General features: G+C 45.7%; 2 protein-coding genes and 1 long non-coding RNA gene across 8 annotated transcripts in view; 2 read left to right on the forward strand and 1 right to left on the reverse strand.

The window, feature by feature from the left end:
* Positions 1 to 3,768, forward strand: part of LOC125153264 (uncharacterized) — a 27,384-nt gene extending 23,616 nt beyond the window's left edge. Inside the window, exon 3 of the long non-coding RNA XR_007147449.1 lies at positions 3,630 to 3,768. This is a non-coding gene — a long non-coding RNA (uncharacterized LOC125153264). The remainder of the gene's footprint in view (positions 1 to 3,629) is intronic.
* The window catches only part of LOC125153262 (IST1 homolog), a 23,488-nt gene extending 15,034 nt beyond the window's left edge, over positions 1 to 8,454 (reverse strand). The window contains exons 1-2 of one of the 5 annotated variants that reach the window (XR_007147446.1): positions 5,557 to 5,675; positions 3,614 to 3,758 (exon numbers count right to left, since the gene is read on the reverse strand). Coding sequence is in view for 1 of the 5 variants with exons in the window: in XM_047836261.1 (XP_047692217.1) it covers positions 8,377 to 8,415 (39 nt within the window). In the remaining 4 variants the exon portion in view is untranslated. Of the gene's footprint in view, positions 1 to 3,613; positions 3,759 to 5,556; positions 5,676 to 8,376 lie in introns of those variants that run through there. The other 4 variants (XR_007147448.1, XR_007147447.1, XM_047836261.1 and 1 more) reach the window with 4 other exon arrangements.
* On the forward strand, positions 7,890 to 18,748 carry ATXN1L (ataxin 1 like). 2 transcript variants are annotated; one of them, XM_047836236.1, is made up of 3 exons: positions 7,890 to 8,002; positions 9,878 to 9,945; positions 11,100 to 18,748. In XM_047836236.1, the coding sequence occupies exon 3, from the start codon at positions 11,220 to 11,222 to the stop codon at positions 13,284 to 13,286; it is 2,067 nt and encodes a 688-aa protein (XP_047692192.1). In that variant the 5' UTR covers positions 7,890 to 8,002; positions 9,878 to 9,945; positions 11,100 to 11,219; the 3' UTR covers positions 13,287 to 18,748. The 2 variants fall into 2 exon arrangements, with proteins under 2 accessions (XP_047692192.1, XP_047692191.1); XM_047836235.1 differs by having other exon boundaries at positions 11,103 to 18,748.
* The last annotated feature ends 30 nt before the right edge of the window (positions 18,749 to 18,778 follow it).

Here is an 18,778-nt window from a genome sequence, read left to right on the forward strand (position 1 = left end):
ATCTTACAGTTCATGAGTTCAAACCCCACAGTGGGCTCTGTGCTGACAGCTCAGAGCCTGGATCCTGCTTCGGATTCTGTGTGTCTGTCTCTCTGTGGCCCTCCTCCACTTGTGCTCTGTCTCTTTCTCAAAAATAAATAAACATAAGAACAAATTTTTAAAAATACAAACTTTAAGCTGTATTACAAAGCTGTAATCATCAAGACAGTATGGTGCTGGCACAAGAACAGACACTCAGATAGATGGAACAGAATAGAGAACCCAGAAATGGATCCACAAACATATGCCCAACTAATCTTTGACAAAGCAGGAAACAATATTCAATGGAATAAAGACAGTCTCTTCAGCAAGTAGTGCTGGGAAAACTTGACAGTGACATGCAGAAAAGTGAACCTGGACCACTTTCTTACACCATACACAAAAATAAATTCAAAATGGATGAAAAACCTAAATGTAAGACAGGAAGCCATCAAAATCCTTGAGGAGAAAGCAGGCAAAAACCTCTTTGACCTTGGCCATTGCAACTTCTTACTCAACATGTTTCCCGAGGCAAGGGAGACAAAAGCAAAAATGAACTATTGGGACCTCATCAAAATAAAATCTTCTGCACAGCAAAGGAAACAATCAGCAAGACTAAAAGGCAACCAACAGAATGGGAGAAGATATTTGCAAACGACTTATCAGATAAAGATCCAAAATCTATAAAGAACTTACCAAACTTAACACCTAAAAAAAAAATAATCCAGTGAATAAATGGGCAAAATACATGAATAGACACTTCTCTAAAGAAAACATCCAGATGGCCAGGGTTAGTATCCAACATCTATAAAGAACTTACCAAACTCAACACCTAAAACAAATAATCCAGTGAAGAAATGGGCAAAAGACATGAATAGACACTTCTCCAAAGAAGACATCCAGATGGTCAACCGACACATGAAACAATGCTCAACATCACTCATTATCAGGGAAATACAAATCAAAACCACCACGAGATACCACCTCACACCTGTCAGAATGGCCAACGTTAACAACTCAGGCAACCACAGATGTTGGTGAGGATGCGGAGAGAGAGGATCTCTTTTGCATTGTTGGTGGAAATGCAAGCTGGTGCAGCCACTCTGGAAAACAGTATGGAGGTTCCTCAAAAAAATTAAAAATAAAACTACCCTATGACCCAGCAATTGCACTACTAGGTATTTATCCAAGGGATACAGGTATGCTGTTTTGAAGGGGCACATGCACCCCAATGTTTATAGCAGCGCTATCAACGATAGCCAAAGTATGGAAACAGCCCAAATGTCCGTTGATGGATGAATGGATAAAGAAGATGTGGTATACATATACAATGGAGTATTACTCAATAATCAAAAATAATGAAATCTTGCCATTTGCAACTACATGGATGGAACTAGAGGGTATTATGCTAAGCAAAATTAGAGAAAGACAAATATCATATGAGGACTTTAAGACACAGAACAGATGAACATAAGGGAAGGGAAGCAAAAATAATATAACGGGGAGGGGGACAAAACATAAGAGACTCTTAAATATGGAGAACAAACAGAGGGTTACTAGAGCGGATGTGGGAGCGGGGGGGTGGGCTAAATGGGTAAGGGGCACTAAGGAATCTATTCCTGAAATCACTGTTGCAATAAATGCTAACTAACTTGAATGTAAATTTTAAAAACAAATTAAATAAAAATTAAAAAGAAAGTGTAATTACATGGGGTGCCTGAGTGGCTCAGCCAGCTAAGTATGTGACTCTTGATTTCAGCTCAGGTCATGATATGATGGTTCCTGGGACTGAGCCCTGCATTGGGTTCTGGGCTGACAATACAGAACCTGCTTGGGTTTCTCTTTCCCTCTTTCTCTCTCTCTCTCCCTCAAAATAAATAAATAAATTTAAAAATTAAAAAAAAAAACAAATTTAAAAAAATAAATAAAATTCACAAGTTCTGTGTACACCATCAGTCATCGTCATTTTCATGGTAAAAATGATGGGTACCATTGAGTTTGCCTAAATTTCATTTATGCATTTTTCTTAGGCCCCTGTTATCTAATGAATGCCCAAAAATCTATCTGGAAGTTTGAGTAACAGCTGCCTCTCCACCAATAGATTATAGTAATTCGAGTAAGCAGTGCTATTTATGGAGCACTCAGAAAACTGTATGCACACACAATACTTATTTTACCTGAATCCCCCTCATAATCAGAGATCATTGGTTTTTCAGTTTATTGAGGGGTTAATGGCTCATGTGACTCACTGAAATGAGGAAAGAGCAAAAGGCAACAGAAAATAAGTTGGATTTAAAGAAAGAAGACAAAACTTGTCAGCTACTACCTCCACTCATGGGTGTAATTCTACTTGAGTCGTCACCTGACAGAAGAAATAGCTCTTTTCTTTTCTTTTCTTTTCTTTTCTTTTCTTTTCTTTTCTTTTTTCTTTTTGGTGTGTTTAAAAAAAGGTAAGGAAGCCCTTCCAGAAAAATGTGTCCAGCAGCTCAGACTTAATAGCTATTGCACATTTGAAGAGGCTTGACTAGATAAAGTTCTCTGCTATGGTGAAGAAAAGTCCAGTAATCTGGACATTGTTTTACATTTTAAATCTTTGGAAACTTCTTTTTAAATTATACTTCTTATTTTGGGATAATTGTACATTCATATGCAGTTTGTAAGAAGCAATACAGAGAGATCCAGAGTAATTTTTACTCCGTTTCTGGTGGTGATAACATTTTGCACAACCAAAATACTGATATTTAAAAAAAGTTTTTTTTAATGTTCATTTATTATTGAGAGGGATAGAGCACGAGCTGGGGACGGGCAGATAGAGAGGGAGACACAGAATCTGAAGCAGGCTCCAGGCTCTGAGCGGTCGGCACAGAGCCTGACGTGGGGCTTGAACCCACAGACTGTGAGATCATGACCTGAACTGAAGTTGGTCCCTTAACCAACTGAGCCATGTAGGCACCCCCCCAAAATACTGATATTGATATAATCAAGATACAGAATAGTCTTTGGAAACTTTTACATGATTTAAATTTTTTTAAGTGTTTATTTTTGAGACAGAGAGGGACAGAGCATGAGCAGGGGAGGGGCAGAGAGAGAGGGAGACACAGAATTCCAAGCAGGCTCCAGACTCGGAGCTGTCAGCACAGAGCCCGACATAGAGCTCTAACTCAGAGTGAGATCATGACCTGAGCTGAAGTTGGCCGCTTAACCAACTGAGCCACCCAGGCACCCCTTAAGTGATTTTTTTAAAGTTTATTTATTTTGAGAGAGAGAATGGGAGCATGAGTGGGGGAGGGGCAGAGAGAGAAGGAGAGAATCTCAAGCAGGTTCAGTGCCATTAGCGGAGAGCCTGATGTGGGGCTTGAGAGAGAGATCATGACCTGAGCCAAAACCAAGAGTCAGGACACTTAACCAACTGGGCCATCTAGGTGCCCCAAACTTTTAAATGATTTGAGCACTATAATAATCATTTCCACAAGTCAGAAACACTCCTTTGAATTCCAAAATGGCTAAGTAATGTCTTAGGAGATATATGGGGTGTGGGAAGGTAGTGCTCAGTGATGACAGGCCGCTTACTGTGCTGTCTAGAGTATTTACTCACTTTACTTTTTTTCCAGGAGTTTTAGGCAATTGACAACCAGTTGCAAGTTGACCTGAAGGCGATCAGCTTTGAAGGCAGAGATGAACATGATTTCACCAGGAGGCACTGCAGGCAGCTTGCAAATCACCTTGCTGAGCCGGTTTTGCTGAGAAAGAGTTATCAATGTCATGGGGGCATTAATTTTTCGACATTTACTTTATGCATTCAATAGGCCCCTGTAAGGAATTTCTGGCTGTTTGGCAGTGGCCTAAATGTACTTGCTTCTCTGTGGCCCAATTCCCCAGATACGATTCTTGCAATTCAAGTAAGGGTTAGTTAGGTTTCCTTCAGTTTATTCCAATCTATGTCCTGACTGCAACTTTTCAGAGTTCTTTAGGAAGTTTCTGACAAAAATGAAAGCCTTTGGCAAGTGTCTGAGGAAGTAGACAACAGATCAAGAGTCCCCTCCCCAAAGGATATATTAGTCACTTATGGAGAAATTCCAAGACCTCCTTGAATATAAAACATTAATGAATATGAAAGGGGGATCCCCCATTGGAATCAGGAGAAAGCACATAACATGAAAATCATATGGAGGGGCGCCTGGGTGGCTCAGTCGGTTAAGTGTCCGACTTCAGGTCATGATCTCACGGTTTGTGGGTTTGTCAAACCCAGCGTCAGACTCTGTGCTGACACCTCAGAGCCTGGAGCCTGCTTCGGATTCTGTGTCTCCCTCTGTCTCTGCCCTGTCCCTGCTCGTGCTGTCTGTCTCTCTCTCAAAAATAAATAAACATTAAAAAAATTAAAAAGAAATAAAAATAAAAGCATGTAGAAATAAGGACACAGAATTGTTCAGAGAAATAGATAAAACAGAAGCTTGAAAACTGCACATTTCTACATTTGGACATCTAGAAAACTTCTGAAAAATAATCTAATACCAGGCACCAACACATTTCTAGGGAAAGCTAAATCTGCTAAGTATTTCTATAATTTCAACATATACTTGAGATGAATTGTTGTTTCTGCCATTGGCATCCAAAGATAAAGTTATTTCCCAAAATGGCACCCTTGCATGCTGAGCCATACAAGCAAAAAGACAGGACAGTATGAAAACCATCTATTTTTCTTGTGATGACACACGCGGTTTCCTAAACTGCCAGCACTTCTCTCTGGTTTGATCCCTTAATGTCAAAAAAGAGTTGGGATAGTTGTCTAAACTTCCCCTGCTATACTATAGGTCTAGAAAAATCAACAATGAGGAACTAAGCAGCACAGACAGAGCTGGTTTGAAACTCCTGCCTGCTTAGGGAGAAGAATAACTAGCTTAGCAGGGTTTTGTGGTCACTTGTTTTCCTTCCAAAGAGTAGCTCAAACTCTCCCATCACACAAATTCAATCTACACACATCAAAGAAATTCAATGGGAATCCAAGGAAAGAGAAGAGGTAGACAAAACAGACTGAAGTATAACTTTTCAGTTCCCAAATGTCTCAACTAGTTTAAAATTTTTCCTTTCATGGGGCAGGAAAGAAATTTTTTTAATGAAAAAAAAATCCTTTCACTTCATCACTTCTTAAAACCCCATGGAAATTAAACAAACAAACTTGGTAAAAGAAAATGAAGGACTTTCAGATGAGAGAGACTGAAAACAGGTAATAAATAGGCAAAACTGGAGTAGAAATGAGGAATTGAGAGCAAAAATATTAGCAAGGAGAGTCTCCCAGTTCGAGGTATCTTTTTGAAATTTCATTCAAGAATTATTTTTTGAGCCAGCTACAGTGAATAAGACCCTGGGTTTACTTACTATAAATAACTTACATAGAGAATGATACAGATTCCAGACAATAATACAGATTTCTGGAGAAATGAGGTAACTTTTGGTTATTTTAGTGTCTTAAATCCAAAAACTATGTTAGTTTACTTATCACTAACATTCCTGTAAAACCGTTTTTATGGAGCTTCCTACCGTCAATATGTACAACCAGAGAAATGAAGATTGCTTGGAGTTCTAGAAGAGGATACAGCAGAGATATGACCCACTCTTTTGGGACTGCAGCATCAAACCAGGAAATCACCTGTGTCTCACCGATCAGAACCTCCTGTGTTTTTTTAAAAATCAGACACACCTTTGTACTATGTAATCATGTTAATGGCTGGTAGCCAAAAAATTCTTTTTGCTTGCATCTACCTGTGTCTGCTCTTTCAATTTTGTCTGAAACACTGGCTCTCTGAGAATGTGTCTTGATCTGGGAGAAAATGGCTATCCTTGAATACACCTGGATGATCCAAGGGTCTCTATCTTGGCCTATTTTTTAATTTTTTTTAAAAATTTTTTTAAATTTTTTTAAATTTTTTTTTAACGTTTATTTTTGAGACAGAGAGAGACAGAGCATGAACGGGGGAGGGTCAGAGAGAGAGGGAGACACAGAATCTGAAACAGGCTCCAGGCTCTGAGCAGTCAGCACAGAGCCCGACGCGGGGCTCGAACTCACATACCGCGAGATCGTGACCTGAGCCGAAGTCTGACGCTTAACCGACTGGGCCACCCAGGCGCCCCATTGGCCTATTTTTTTAAATACTGATTTGAATTTATTGATATGGAAAAAATTGGCAAAGACAGCAGTACGTGTATCATTTTCATGTAAAAAAGAGTATAGGCTTATTTATTTGTTTATCTTGGCAGTTTTAATGCCAATTTAGTGAGCTAAGCAATGAACTAGAAACCAGAATGCCAGTTAGTGCTAAAACGGAGTCACTGAGTGACCACAGGACTTCCTTCTTGGCCAAATTGAGAGAGAAGACAACTGTCATGAATAATACTAATATCCTCCAAGCACAGCCCTCTGCTGATTTAGATGGCTACAGATGAGTAGCTTCAGTGTTTCACCCACTGGTGCAAGGTACGTGTGTACGGTGGTGGGGCGGGATTCAATGATTTTGATAATCCTTTGTGACCTTCCAGGTCAGAAAATACCAAAACTGAGGTCTAATGATTCCCTAGAAAGAATCTTAGAAGAGACCATATACTCTATTTGTATTTTAACTTAGTCATCTTAATATTTCTAAGATAACATTCTCATAAAAAATCCAAATACGTCCCTTTTGTATCTTTTGATTACCACCCAGTGCCACTTTTCTCTCCCAAGATAACCAATGTTAACTAGTTGTTACATATCCTTCCATTCCTTTTCTGTATAAATACATAAAGATGACTTTATATATGTTATGTTTCACATTAAATGCAGGATATCACATTGTACATATTTGCTTACATTTTCACTTACAATGTTTATAGAGAGCTCTTTTATCTAGATTTTACTACCACCCTTTCATCTAATTTAAGCTCCTCATTTTCCAGAAGTGGAAACCTAAGTCTAAAGTAGTAAAATGACTTTCTCCTAAGGTGAGATAGCTACAGAGTAGGGACCAGAGCCCAGCCAGTACTTTTAAAATCAAACAGAAATAATTCGTTATTTGGTGAAAAGAGTTTGCAGAAACTGAAAGGGGGAAAATCCACTCAGAATCCAGTCTCTCCAATAGTTAAACTTATTTTTTCCCTCTGGTTTTTTTTGTATACAGAACTACTTTTTTACACAGTTGTAATCAGAGTACAAATTCGACTGGCTTTCACTTTTTGTTAATCAGATGTTTATGTTACTATGAAGATGGCTAATTGGCAATGAATGGTGACTTAATATTTAATCGAGTAGTCAAAACCTCTTCCTACTAAATCAAGCTCCTTCCCACTGTATGAACCCCCTTCCTCTCATCCCGCAAATTCTCACCACTGTTTCATCTTCCCCTAAATCCTAGGTCCGGTCCATTCTCATGCTCCTGAAAGCCATTTCTCAACTCAAAGAGCTCCCATCTCTACCCTGGGTCTCCAGGGAGATCACCTTACTACTCTCCTGGGCAGGGGTCTCCTCGGAGTTCCCCGAGGTTCCCAAGAAGAGGCTTCACGAGTTAGGCCTGGGAAATTCAGGACGTGAGGGTCGCTATTGGCCACGCCCCAGGCTCTGTTTGGGAACCCCCAGAATTTACAGGAGTACAGAGACTGCAGGGGTCATGGTGGGGTCAGGGTGAGAGGGCCGGCCCAGCCTTCTTCACGTGACCCTGTTTCCCCAGGGGAGGAGTTCGTTTTTCCCACCAGAGGGGGCGCTGGGGGCGAGGGGTGAGGGGCGACAGGGGCCGGCTCCCTCCCTTCCCGGGTACTCCTGGGCGTTGCTCCTGGGCTCGGGCCCTGACGCCATCAGCCTGCGACGGGGGCGGAACGCACTTGACGCCATCTCCGGGCGCCCGGCTGGGGGGGCGCTGGGTGTGGGGCGGCTCCGGGGCCGGGGATGGCGGCGGCCGCGGTCGCGGTGGCTCCGGGACGAGCGGGAGGAGCCCGAGGAGCGCCGTGAGATGGGCCGGTGAGTGTCGCCGGCAGTGCGGGCCGCTGGGCCTGCCTCACTGAGGCCACGCAGGCCTGGGCTCTAAGCTCTGGAGGAAGTGGCCTCCTGGAACCAATTGCCCCGCCGGACCGGGGCCCAAGAACCGCGAACCCGGGGAGCGAAAGAGGCCGCGCCTAGAGTCCCGCGCGCTTTTCTCCGGCCTGGCCCAGAAGGCGGCCTCAGGCCCTGGAGCCCCCGCGGCTGTGTCCCCGAGGGCCGGGGTGTCCCAGTCTTTGGTGCGGGAAGGGGCCCCCGAACAAGGAAGCATCGTCTGCAGGGCCTTGCCTCTGCCCCTCTGTTTGAAGGGTCGACCCCCCAGCCCTAAACGTTGAATTTCTAATTTCGGGCCCTACCCTTGTGGAAGCAAGGATTGCAGGATCACGAGAAGCCATAACACGTAGTCTTTTCCAAGCTCCACTCTTTTCTGGCGGGCGCACCTCACCGAATTTTGGGCTCATTCTCTTGATTCTGGACTCTGGCAACGTTGGCAGCTCTCCAGGACGGACCCCCATCCCCGTTAGCTCGGTCAGGGTCACAAGCCGCGTCTACACCCTGAGAAGTCCTCTTTGAGCCCCTCCTGAAGCCGAGGTTTCGGATTCCGAAATGTGTTTTCCGTTGTGGGAACCTGGTGCACAGGCTTGACTCTTTGTTGTCATTCCCTCACCTTTTGCCTCTTTTAATTCTTTTATTAGGCTGTGTTTGGCTAACCCAGAGGCAGGTTTTCCTTAAGGTTTTAGTTGCAGGAAGCAAAGATTGTTCAGGGATTGGAGATGTGACCCCAATTTCTGTTGCCAGTGAGGGAGAAAGCTAATTGCTTTTCAGCTGGAACTGAAGCTGCCAAAGAAGGGACGCAGGACTTGTGCCCACCGTGTAATTCGTGTTTATGAAACAGAATTTTTCTTTCCCCCAGGTTTTCCTATCTCATCACCTTTTCCTGTACATACACACCTTGCCACTCGATTAAAGAGATAAATGTTGCCTTCAGTTTGATTGGAGGCTTGCAGTTCTGTAGGACTTGGACAGGACAGTGGGTAGTTTCTCGGAGTACTGGTCAATATTACTTTAGCTGTTTTGAGAGATTAAGGTTCCTTTCTTGAGTGCTTGATGTTACTGGTATGTGTAGATTAAGATATTGATAGTTTAATGTGAGTTTTGTTTCCCCATTGTTAGCTACATGAGGACCAAGGCAGTGTTTTCATTTTCTGTCACACCTGATTCAGCACTTGGTACGAAGCTGTCACTCAGAACATTTTACCCACACACACCCAAAGGATCCTTTTTTTTTTTTTTTACCCTGAAAATCCGTTAATAAGGCTTCCCCTTGAGTGACTCCCCCTTGACCTCTTTTTCTGCCCCAGAAACATAAATAATTGTTCTTTTTCTCTAGTGCCACTTTTGTCATTTAAATAACCTCCACATCTGTTTTCATCATCCCTGAATAAAGGTGAAATCAATACAGTTGATTTTTCCAGCTTCCCATTGGTCACATGGGAATAAATGTTGAGTCTTCCATTTTTGGTTGTGCATTTACCTGAAATTGGGATTGGAAGTAAATTTAATCTTTGGGAATGGATACAGGTAGGGAATGAAGAATATGACATTAAGGAAAATGACGAAGCTTGAAAATTTTTCTTCAGGGATGTCTTTCTACAAATTAGAGCTTAAGACATAGCCTTTTCTCTATTCAAATTCCTACACACTCTGGATAAATGTACTGTTACCTCAGGAGCAGAGGATGAGGCAGGGACTCATGGACTTTAATGTTTTTGTGGCTTTAGAATTACCTTTCTGGATGACTCAGGGGAAAGTGAGAGTCTAGGTTCCTGCTTACTTTATCCCTATTTCTTTTTCTAGGCTCCCAAGGCAGTGTGGAGGACACTGCTTCTTACTACAGCTGCTCAGAGGCACCACTGGAAGCTCAGGTAATAACAGGAGCTTTGGACACCTTCTTGCAGAAAAAGCATCTGGGATTCAAGAGTGGAAAAACAGAACACAGTGTGATACCCAGATCTAAAGAACTGGAGCCTTGATTGGAAGAAATAGGTGACAAAGTTTGTATGCATTGAAATGTTCAGAACAAAAGGATACTTTATGACAATGGACAAAAGCACGTATGAAAGGTGACAGAAAGGGGAGAGAGAGCTTTCTTATGAATCATATAGGCCTATGATAGTAATAAGCAGTTTGAAGGAATGGAGCCAGAATTTTAGGAAGTTGTTCCTAGAGCAGACCTACAATGGAAAAGGAGCCATTGGCAAAAGAAAATACACAGGACAATAGAAAGAGAATGAATGAAGAAAGTACATTGAAGATGGCCAATGAGAAGAAAAGAAGTCTTTCCAGACTAGGGGTAAAAAGTCTATTTGAGGTCAGAAGAGTTTTGTTGCTCTTTAGGGAGGAGGAGAAACAGATAAATTATGAAACACACTAGTACAATCATTCTCCCCATAGGGCCCAAATTTGAATGTAGTATTTCATGCGGCAAAGAAGATACTATTTTTCATTGGCCCCTGGGTCTTTGAGATAGTGGTGATATGAGGCAAAGGAGGATGAGAGTGTAACCAGGTCTGGGGTGGGGGTGGGGGTGGGGGGATGGGAAAAGGTGAGATCATAACCCAAATTAGTCTGGGGAAAGGAAGCAAGGATGAGGTCATATGTTCAGGAAAGAAGATAGCACGGTAGTCTTTGGTGACAAAAGGAGAAGCTTAGGAAAAAGAACCAGCAACAAAGACCATGTGGTCAAATCTTCTCTTAGGGAAGAAGGCTGGGAAGAGTCAAGGTCCCTGTCAAGGCACAACTAATCATGAAGATGGTGGTCTCTCTGGGGTTGTAGAGCCCACAGGTTATTTATGTATCATTGAGTGTTTATTCTTGTAGCTGTCTGTGGTTTCCCTATTTCTTTCATGTCCTGGGCTGGATGGATAGGGGAGTGGCATCCTTGTTTGCCCCTTTCTCATACATTTTTCCCCTGGCAGCACCCTTTGTAACATCTTCCTCCATAGGCATGGTTTCTGCTACTTCCTTTGACTTAGTTCACCCCTAGGTTACTTTTCTTTGCTTCTGATTTGTTCCCTAGCAGATGTGGGCGCCCCAGCCAGCAGCAGAGAGGGGTGCAGGGGAGCCACAGAGAAGCCCCTTCTGATGCCCCAAGGAGCAAGCCGACCCCTTCCAGGCTCAAGGAACACCACAAAGCAATATGAAACCTGTTCATGAGAGGAGTCAGGAATGCCTTCCACCAAAGAAACGAGACCTCCCCGTGACCAGCGAGGATATGGGGAGAACTACCAGCTGCTCAACTAACCACACACCCTCCAGTGATGCCTCTGAATGGTCCCGAGGGGTTGTGGTGGCCGGGCAGAGCCAGGCAGGAGCCAGAGTCAGCCTGGGGGGTGATGGAGCTGAGGCCATCACTGGTCTGACAGTGGACCAGTATGGTATGCTGTATAAGGTGGCTGTGCCACCTGCTACCTTCTCCCCAACTGGCCTCCCATCTGTGGTGAACATGAGCCCCTTGCCCCCCACATTTAATGTAGCGTCTTCACTGATTCAACATCCAGGAATCCACTATCCCCCAATCCACTATGCTCAACTCCCGTCCACCTCTCTGCAGTTTATCGGGTCTCCTTATAGCCTTCCCTATGCTGTGCCACCTAATTTCCTACCAAGTCCCCTCCTTTCTCCTTCTGCCAACCTCGCCACCTCTCACCTTCCTCACTTTGTGCCATATGCCTCACTCCTGGCAGAAGGAGCCACTCCTCCCCCCCAGGCTTCCTCCCCAGCCCACTCATTCAACAAAGTCCCTTCTGCCACCTCCCCACCTGGGCAGTTGCCACATCACTCGAGTACTCAGCCGCTGGACCTTGCTCCAGGCCGGATGCCCATTTATTATCAGATGTCCAGGCTACCTGCTGGGTACACTTTGCATGAAACCCCTCCAGCAGGTGCCAGCCCAGTTCTTACCCCTCAGGAGGGCCAGTCTGCTCTGGAAGCAGCCGCTGCCAATGGACAGAGACAGCGAGAACGAAACTTAGTAAGACGGGAAAGCGAAGCCCTCGACTCCCCCAACAGCAAGAGTGAAGGCCAGGGACTGGTGCCAGTGGTAGAATGTGTGGTGGATGGACAGTTGTTTTCAGGTTCTCAGACTGCACGGGTGGAGGTGGCAGTGCCAGCACACCGAGGGACCCCAGACACCGACCTTGAGGTCCAGCGGGTGGTTGGTGCTTTAGCTTCTCAGGACTATCGTGTGGTGACAGCTCAGAGGAAGGATGAGCCCAGCCCTCTCAACCTGTCCCATCATACACCCGACCATCAGGGTGAGGGGCGAGGGTCAGCCAGGAACCCAGCAGAGATGGCCGAGAAAAATCAGGCCCGAGGGTTCTACCCTCAATCCCATCAGGAACCGGTGAAACACAGACCTTTACCCAAAGCAATGGTTGTAGCCAATGGCAACCTGGTGCCCACTGGAACTGACCCAGGTCTGCTGCCCATGGGCTCGGAGATCCTGGTGGCATCAAGTTTGGACATGCAGGCCAGAGCCACCTTCCCAGATAAGGAGCCAACGCCACCCCCCATTACCTCCTCCCACGTGCCCTCCCATTTCATGAAAGGCGCCATCATCCAGCTGGCTACAGGGGAGCTGAAGCGGGTGGAGGACCTCCAGACCCAGGACTTTGTGCGCAGTGCCGAAGTGAGCGGGGGGCTGAAGATTGACTCTAGCACGGTCGTGGACATTCAGGAGAGCCAGTGGCCTGGATTTGTCATGCTGCATTTCGTGGTTGGTGAGCAGCAGAGCAAAGTGAGCATCGAGGTGCCCCCTGAGCACCCCTTCTTTGTATATGGCCAGGGCTGGTCCTCCTGCAGCCCCGGGAGGACTGCACAGCTCTTCTCTTTGCCCTGCCATCGGCTGCAGGTGGGAGATGTCTGCATCTCTATCAGTTTACAGAGCTTGAACAGTAACTCAGTTTCTCAGGCTAGCTGTGCTCCCCCAGGCCAGCTGGGTCCCCCCCGAGAAAGGCCTGAGAGGACAGTCTTGGGACCCAGAGAGCAATGTGACAGTGAGGGGAAGAGCCAGCCGCCAGGCGAGGGCTCCCAAATGGTAGAGCCCTCGCAGCCGGAGCCTGGTGCTCAGGCCTGCTGGCCAGCCCCAAGCTTCCAAAGATACAGCATGCAAGGGGAGGAGGCACGGGCTGCACTGCTCCGTCCCTCTTTCATTTCACAGGAGGTAAAGCTGTCCATCGAAGGGCGTTCCAATGCAGGAAAATGAACCTCTCTCCCAGACCAGGACTGGGGCTTCACCCCAGAGCTGGGCCTCACCGTGAGCAGGCAGAGGATTTGCACATGCCGAGCAGGGAATGGCTCTCTTGGCAGTGAGATTGGGGGGAAAGAGGAGGCATGAAGGCAGCCTCCCAAGGCAGGGTCTGTTGCTCATTACCCCATGGCAGCCTTTCAGGACAGCCCCAGAGGGTGCTGCGATGGAGAGCAGCAGGCTTGAGCCAAGGAAGGATGGGGGTGCACACAAGATAAGAAACATTCCAAATATCAGGGCCTCCCTGTTCTTTCCTCCCCATCCCTAGCTCCTGCAAGGGGAAAGTTGGGCTTTGGGGGCAGGTGGCAGAGGGAGGGAGCAAAGAAAGAGCCAAAAATGATGATCCACAGCTTATAGTAGCAGTTCAACTGTCTGAAGTTTTTTTCCTTTCTTTTTTGTGGTGGGAGGGCAGGAAGCCCCATGATTGGGATTAAGAGGGTTCCCACCCAGAACTCTTCTTTTGAGAGCTGTGCACTTTAAAGGGTGATTTTGTTACAGATGTCTGTGGGTTTGTGGGGGAGGAGCACTCATCTACAGGACTCTGCTTGATTCTGTGCTTCAGCCCTTTCCCATCTCCCCACCATTCCTCCCACAAGGCTTCTAGCACCAGGAGAGAGAGAAACCCCTCCAGGGTTCAGAGTGAAGTACTGCTTTGGCAGGGACCCAGTCGGGACTTTAGGAGAAAGACCTGATGGCCAGGTGACCGGGTTCTAGGCAGGGCTTCTGGAAAGGTAGCTGATGTAACAAAGCTCCTCCTACCCAGCATGCCAGACCTACTTCGAAATTGTACTGAATTTCTAGTTGGTAATGGTGACTTTTGAAAGAACCAGTGGACCTTTTTACCCAGTCCCCTACTCTCCTCTGTCTATGTTGTGCCTAAGTGCCTGCGCTGTCCCCACCCTTCTGCTGCCCTAACCTCTGCATGGTGTTTTGACCTGGGCCTGATTTGTAGCTGCACTGCCTTTCCCCTTCTGCACAATTGTTTTTGTCTCCTCTGACCAAGACCTCTTGTTTTTGGTGTGTAGGGGTCTCTTTGATTTCCTTTTTAGTTATATTTCCTATTTTTAAAAACTCATAAAGAATCATGTCCCCTCCTCTTCTGCAGCTGAACAGCTTGGTAGAGAAACAAGAAGGGAACTGTGCCCTGGGTCAGGGCAAATACACCTGGCTGGGCAGTGCCCATCCTGGCGTTTTTACATAGCCCCTCCCATCTTATTCCACTTCCTGTCAGCAATCAGGCTTCTCGGAGCCATCCCCTCCCACAGCCAGCTCTGAGGTTCTGGGATAAGGGTCTTGATAAGTTTCTAGTACCTGAAGTCTTCTAGATTTCATTTCGTGGTGGAGAATTCCTCTGCAAAGAGCATTCTTAATCTTAGTTGCATTTGTCCCCTTGTGTCTTAAGCCCATGTTTTCTTCACAACTTTTAGCATCAGCTTGGACTGTGGGTTTCCACTGGGTATTGAGAATTAGGCTCCCCCACCAGCTTTCAGGTGGGTGGGTGGGTTTTTTGTTTGTTTTTCAGGGGTCTTCAGACTCTTGAAGCAACTCAGGGTATTGTCCACCCAGCTCTCTGGTGAGGCTTCTCCCATAATATGATCCTGGCATTTTCTTTAGAAATGTACTTGGACTGGCCGAGGCCTTGCCTGCCATCAGGAGTCCCAAACCTCTGAGGTCTGATCTCTGCTCTGTCAAGGACTTCAGGCAAGTCTTGTGACCTCTCGCTCTTTCACTTCCTCCCCAGCTGCCAAATGGGGATTAATAATCTTACCTACCTCCTGGGGGGAGGGGGAGTTCTGAGAATGGAGTCATTCTTAGTGTTCTGGTGCTAAAGGTTGTTCTCCAGGGGGAACTAAGTGACTGAGACCGGCTTGTTTGCTCCAAGCCCTACATGCCACTGTTTCATTCCTAGAGAGCAATTACCTGGTCAGTCAGGTTTTAGGGGCCCATCCAAAGGAAGCTGCTGACCTGACTGAGTACTTAAGTCTCCAGGTCACCTCAGAACCAAACACCAACTGTGTGTGGTAAACACTCAACCTTGTATGCATGTGGGATCATCGCCTTTCCCTTCTCTGTCCCCCATTTTCTCTGAATGCTGCTTTCTCTGGCTTGTTTCCTACAGAGGAGGCCTGTGGGAATAAGTCTTGAGGAATCCTCTCGGATGACAGCCCCAGGAGAAGGCCTCATCTCTGACTGTTCCGTGGTCAACTCATTCCTAGGGATTATTGTTTGCACGGGTTTCTCAGAAACATCCTTCCTCATAGGAAGGCTCACCAACTGAATACAGTGGCATTCACACAGTAGACACTCAAGAAGTGTTCCCCGAGGACACCAATTGAGCCTCCTCTTGTGGGAGCAAACCTATGTCCAACCAGATACAGTAGTTTGTCCACTTCCCAGCCTGGTAATTTCCACTGAATCCTGGAAAGAGAAAATCTTGTGCACAAATTGGGCCCTGACCTTTCTGCTGCTGTTCTCTTCTGTCTCTTGCTGGTGAAGGAATATCAGCAGCTCTTCTAGTACCATGCCATGTGTATGTAATTTATTAATACTCGGTTTTGCAAAGCTGCAGAGGTGTGTTTTGTCAAGTATGGGCTCCCAGGAACAGAGGCTCTGTGCTCTAAATCTTGGTCAGAGCTGTGGCATTCTGCTTGCCTTTTCCTTCTGGTTCAGTCTTTTCTTCCAGGCATGAGAGATAAAAGGAGCCTGTGGTGTATCTGTTCTTCCTTAAAGGAATTTCATACGTCTGTAAGAGACCTAAGAGCAGTTTGGGGATAGTGAGCATTTTAGTGGAAGCTGTCAGCTTTTTGGGAAATGGGCAGTTGAAGCAGGCCAGAGCCACTCCCTTGTCAGTAGTAGGAGATTCCCAGAGTTAACGAGTAGAAAGGAGGCCTGCTAACTCTGGCACTGAACAGGAGTGGCTTTGTACTGATTTGGGAGTAGAGTGACTAGGTAAAGGATGAGTAATATGCCCAAGTCTTGGATCATCATTCCTATCAAGATTAGTGTACGTGGGGGGGGGGGGCATGGAGGGTGGTGGTGTGGGGGAAGGGAATTCAGAGCTGAATGCTTGTACCCAAGGGGAGGGCCCCTAGCAGATCTGGACTGACCCTTCTACATTTTTGGTCCCAGTCAGTTGTAACACCAAGGGCTTTGGTCTGTGCTGCTTTGCCACTGCTGCTGTCTGCTCACTGTCCTGCCTGCTACCCTTTATAGCTCCCTGTCCTTCCATGTCTGAGCATAGAGGGGAAATCCAGGCATCCTGTCCACTCTTACCTGTGCAAGTGTTACTTTATAGCAAAGTCCTATTGAATAGGGATAGTATGAAATGCTGCTGGTGGGCTGGTGAATCCAAAGGGATATGGCTTCAGTGCTTGCTGGGAGCCCTTTGGCTCCAAAATCTGACTGTCTTGAGGGAGAAGCAAGCAGGTCTTCTTAGTGGGCGTTTTCTATGTATTAATTGCTTTCCTTTGTGGTATCTTGTATCCTGTTTTTAAAATAAATGATGAGGAACCAGGTTAGGGCCTGTGTCAGCATCCTAGGGAGGTTCATCTGGCTCCAGTTAAGTGGATTCTGGGACTGGAGAGCATTTAAAGTTTGACTGAAATAGCCCCTCTATGGGTTTAGTTTTATTTTTACTAGTGGACATCATAGGAGATAAACAGGGTGGTGATATGATTTAGACCTGCAACAAGCAGGCACATTGGAGAGGTGAATGATCACACTGGAGATGAAGGGTGGATGTGGGTTGACTGGGAAAGGGCCTGGGTCCATTGGAGTAAAGATACCTGATTAACTGAACTGGCCATGGAGATTAGGTCACAGTCTTAAGAGCAAAGGGTAGAGGTCAAGTTTTAGGGAGACTTCCTGGCCTCCTAGGGCTAAGTTTAATAAACCACACCGAAGCTACAATACTTTCCAGATGAGAAAAAGTGTACACTACAGTTGAAGAGCTGGACTATGTAAGGTGGATGTTGACCAGGAATCTATTAGCCCTTTGCTGGGAAGCCTTCACCATCCAGCTTCCCTGGGCTAGGGAAGGCCTCCCACATTATGCAATAATAAAATAAGCATCTGGGTCTTTGCAGCTATCAGTTGCTCTATCAACTCTAGGGTCCATCTTTGGGCCAGAAACCTGGTCTGGGCCTGGGATGACACCGGCCCTCGATGCTAGAGTTGACTGCACTCTCTCCTTACCTGCAGACTATGCACAGTGCCTGGGGTGGAAGGAGGAGAGCTGGTGCGGTTTGCCCTGCTGAGCCTCCCCAGCAGGAACAGTAGTAATAAATGCACTTTTCACACTAAGGTTTCTTTATTAGTTCTCCTGTTAAGCCTAGATCCTCCCCTGGTAGATTGCAAATTCAGTCTGTGTGATCCCAAAGCCATTCTACTGCAGATGCCCAGCAGTGAAAATGGCCTCAAATTGGGTTCCTGTCTGCAGTGTGTATGGCAGCAGCCCATGTGCCTTTACCTATTGTCAAACTTGCAAGCATTTATTTCTGTCTTTATGACTGTCACGGGGACTGAGGTTCTTCAGAGAGAGGGAGCTGGTGACACAGTGGTTTTACACCCACTCCCTAGACAGGGAGTTTGCACGTGGTTGTGAGCTGTGAGTGGTTAGTGCATTGCTAGTATTGCTGAAGGCAGGGTGCATCCCTCATTTGCTTGATACACTCAAGAGAATATAGATTGTGTTGGGAAGAGACTGACTGTACTCGTGGCAAACTTGAAGTATTAAAATAAGGCTGTCCCCTACAACCTTCCTAGTCACACACAGGATCCCTGTAGCCAAAACAGTATATGTTCCAGCTGCAGAGAGCAGACTGCTCTCAGCTTGCACAGCACCTTAGGGGAGGGAAGAATATATGGATAGGGAATGGGGTGGAGATAGGAAAGCAGGAATGTTGTCATCCAGGTGGCTTTAGGGTCCTGAGGAGTAAAGAAGGATGGCACTGGGGAGGTCTGGATGGATCTGATTTGTGTAGGAGTTCCCTGTAGATAAATTACTGATCCCCCAACTACTATCCCCAGTATGTAATGGCTGAATTAATATGTAATCAACTGCATTGTATCTAAAGCCTTAGAACTAGTCAGGTGCTCCCCCCACCCAGTACCATTTCTTACCCTCTAATCCTACCTGATCTTTAACAAAGCATTAATAATTCTAAGGATAATCTCTATTTTGTTGTGCTTTTTTGTAACTGTTTTAAATAAATCAATTTGTACTGTATATTTGTACTTTTGTGAGATCCTTTTTGCTGTTTTACCATTTTAAGTCTCTGTACTTGGCTACACACAGATTGTATTTTTATTGTTAATGCTCTTCTTATGGATACCTGCATTTAACTTGTGGACTATGTAAACACAATATATATCAATATCTATATATCTATATATCTATCTATATAAACTACTAGCTTTTCCTTCTGGTGTTTGCGCCTTCTTCTTATCCC

This window comes from Prionailurus viverrinus, chromosome E2 (genome assembly GCF_022837055.1).
Source record: "Prionailurus viverrinus isolate Anna chromosome E2, UM_Priviv_1.0, whole genome shotgun sequence".
Taxonomy (NCBI): domain Eukaryota; kingdom Metazoa; phylum Chordata; class Mammalia; order Carnivora; family Felidae; genus Prionailurus; species Prionailurus viverrinus.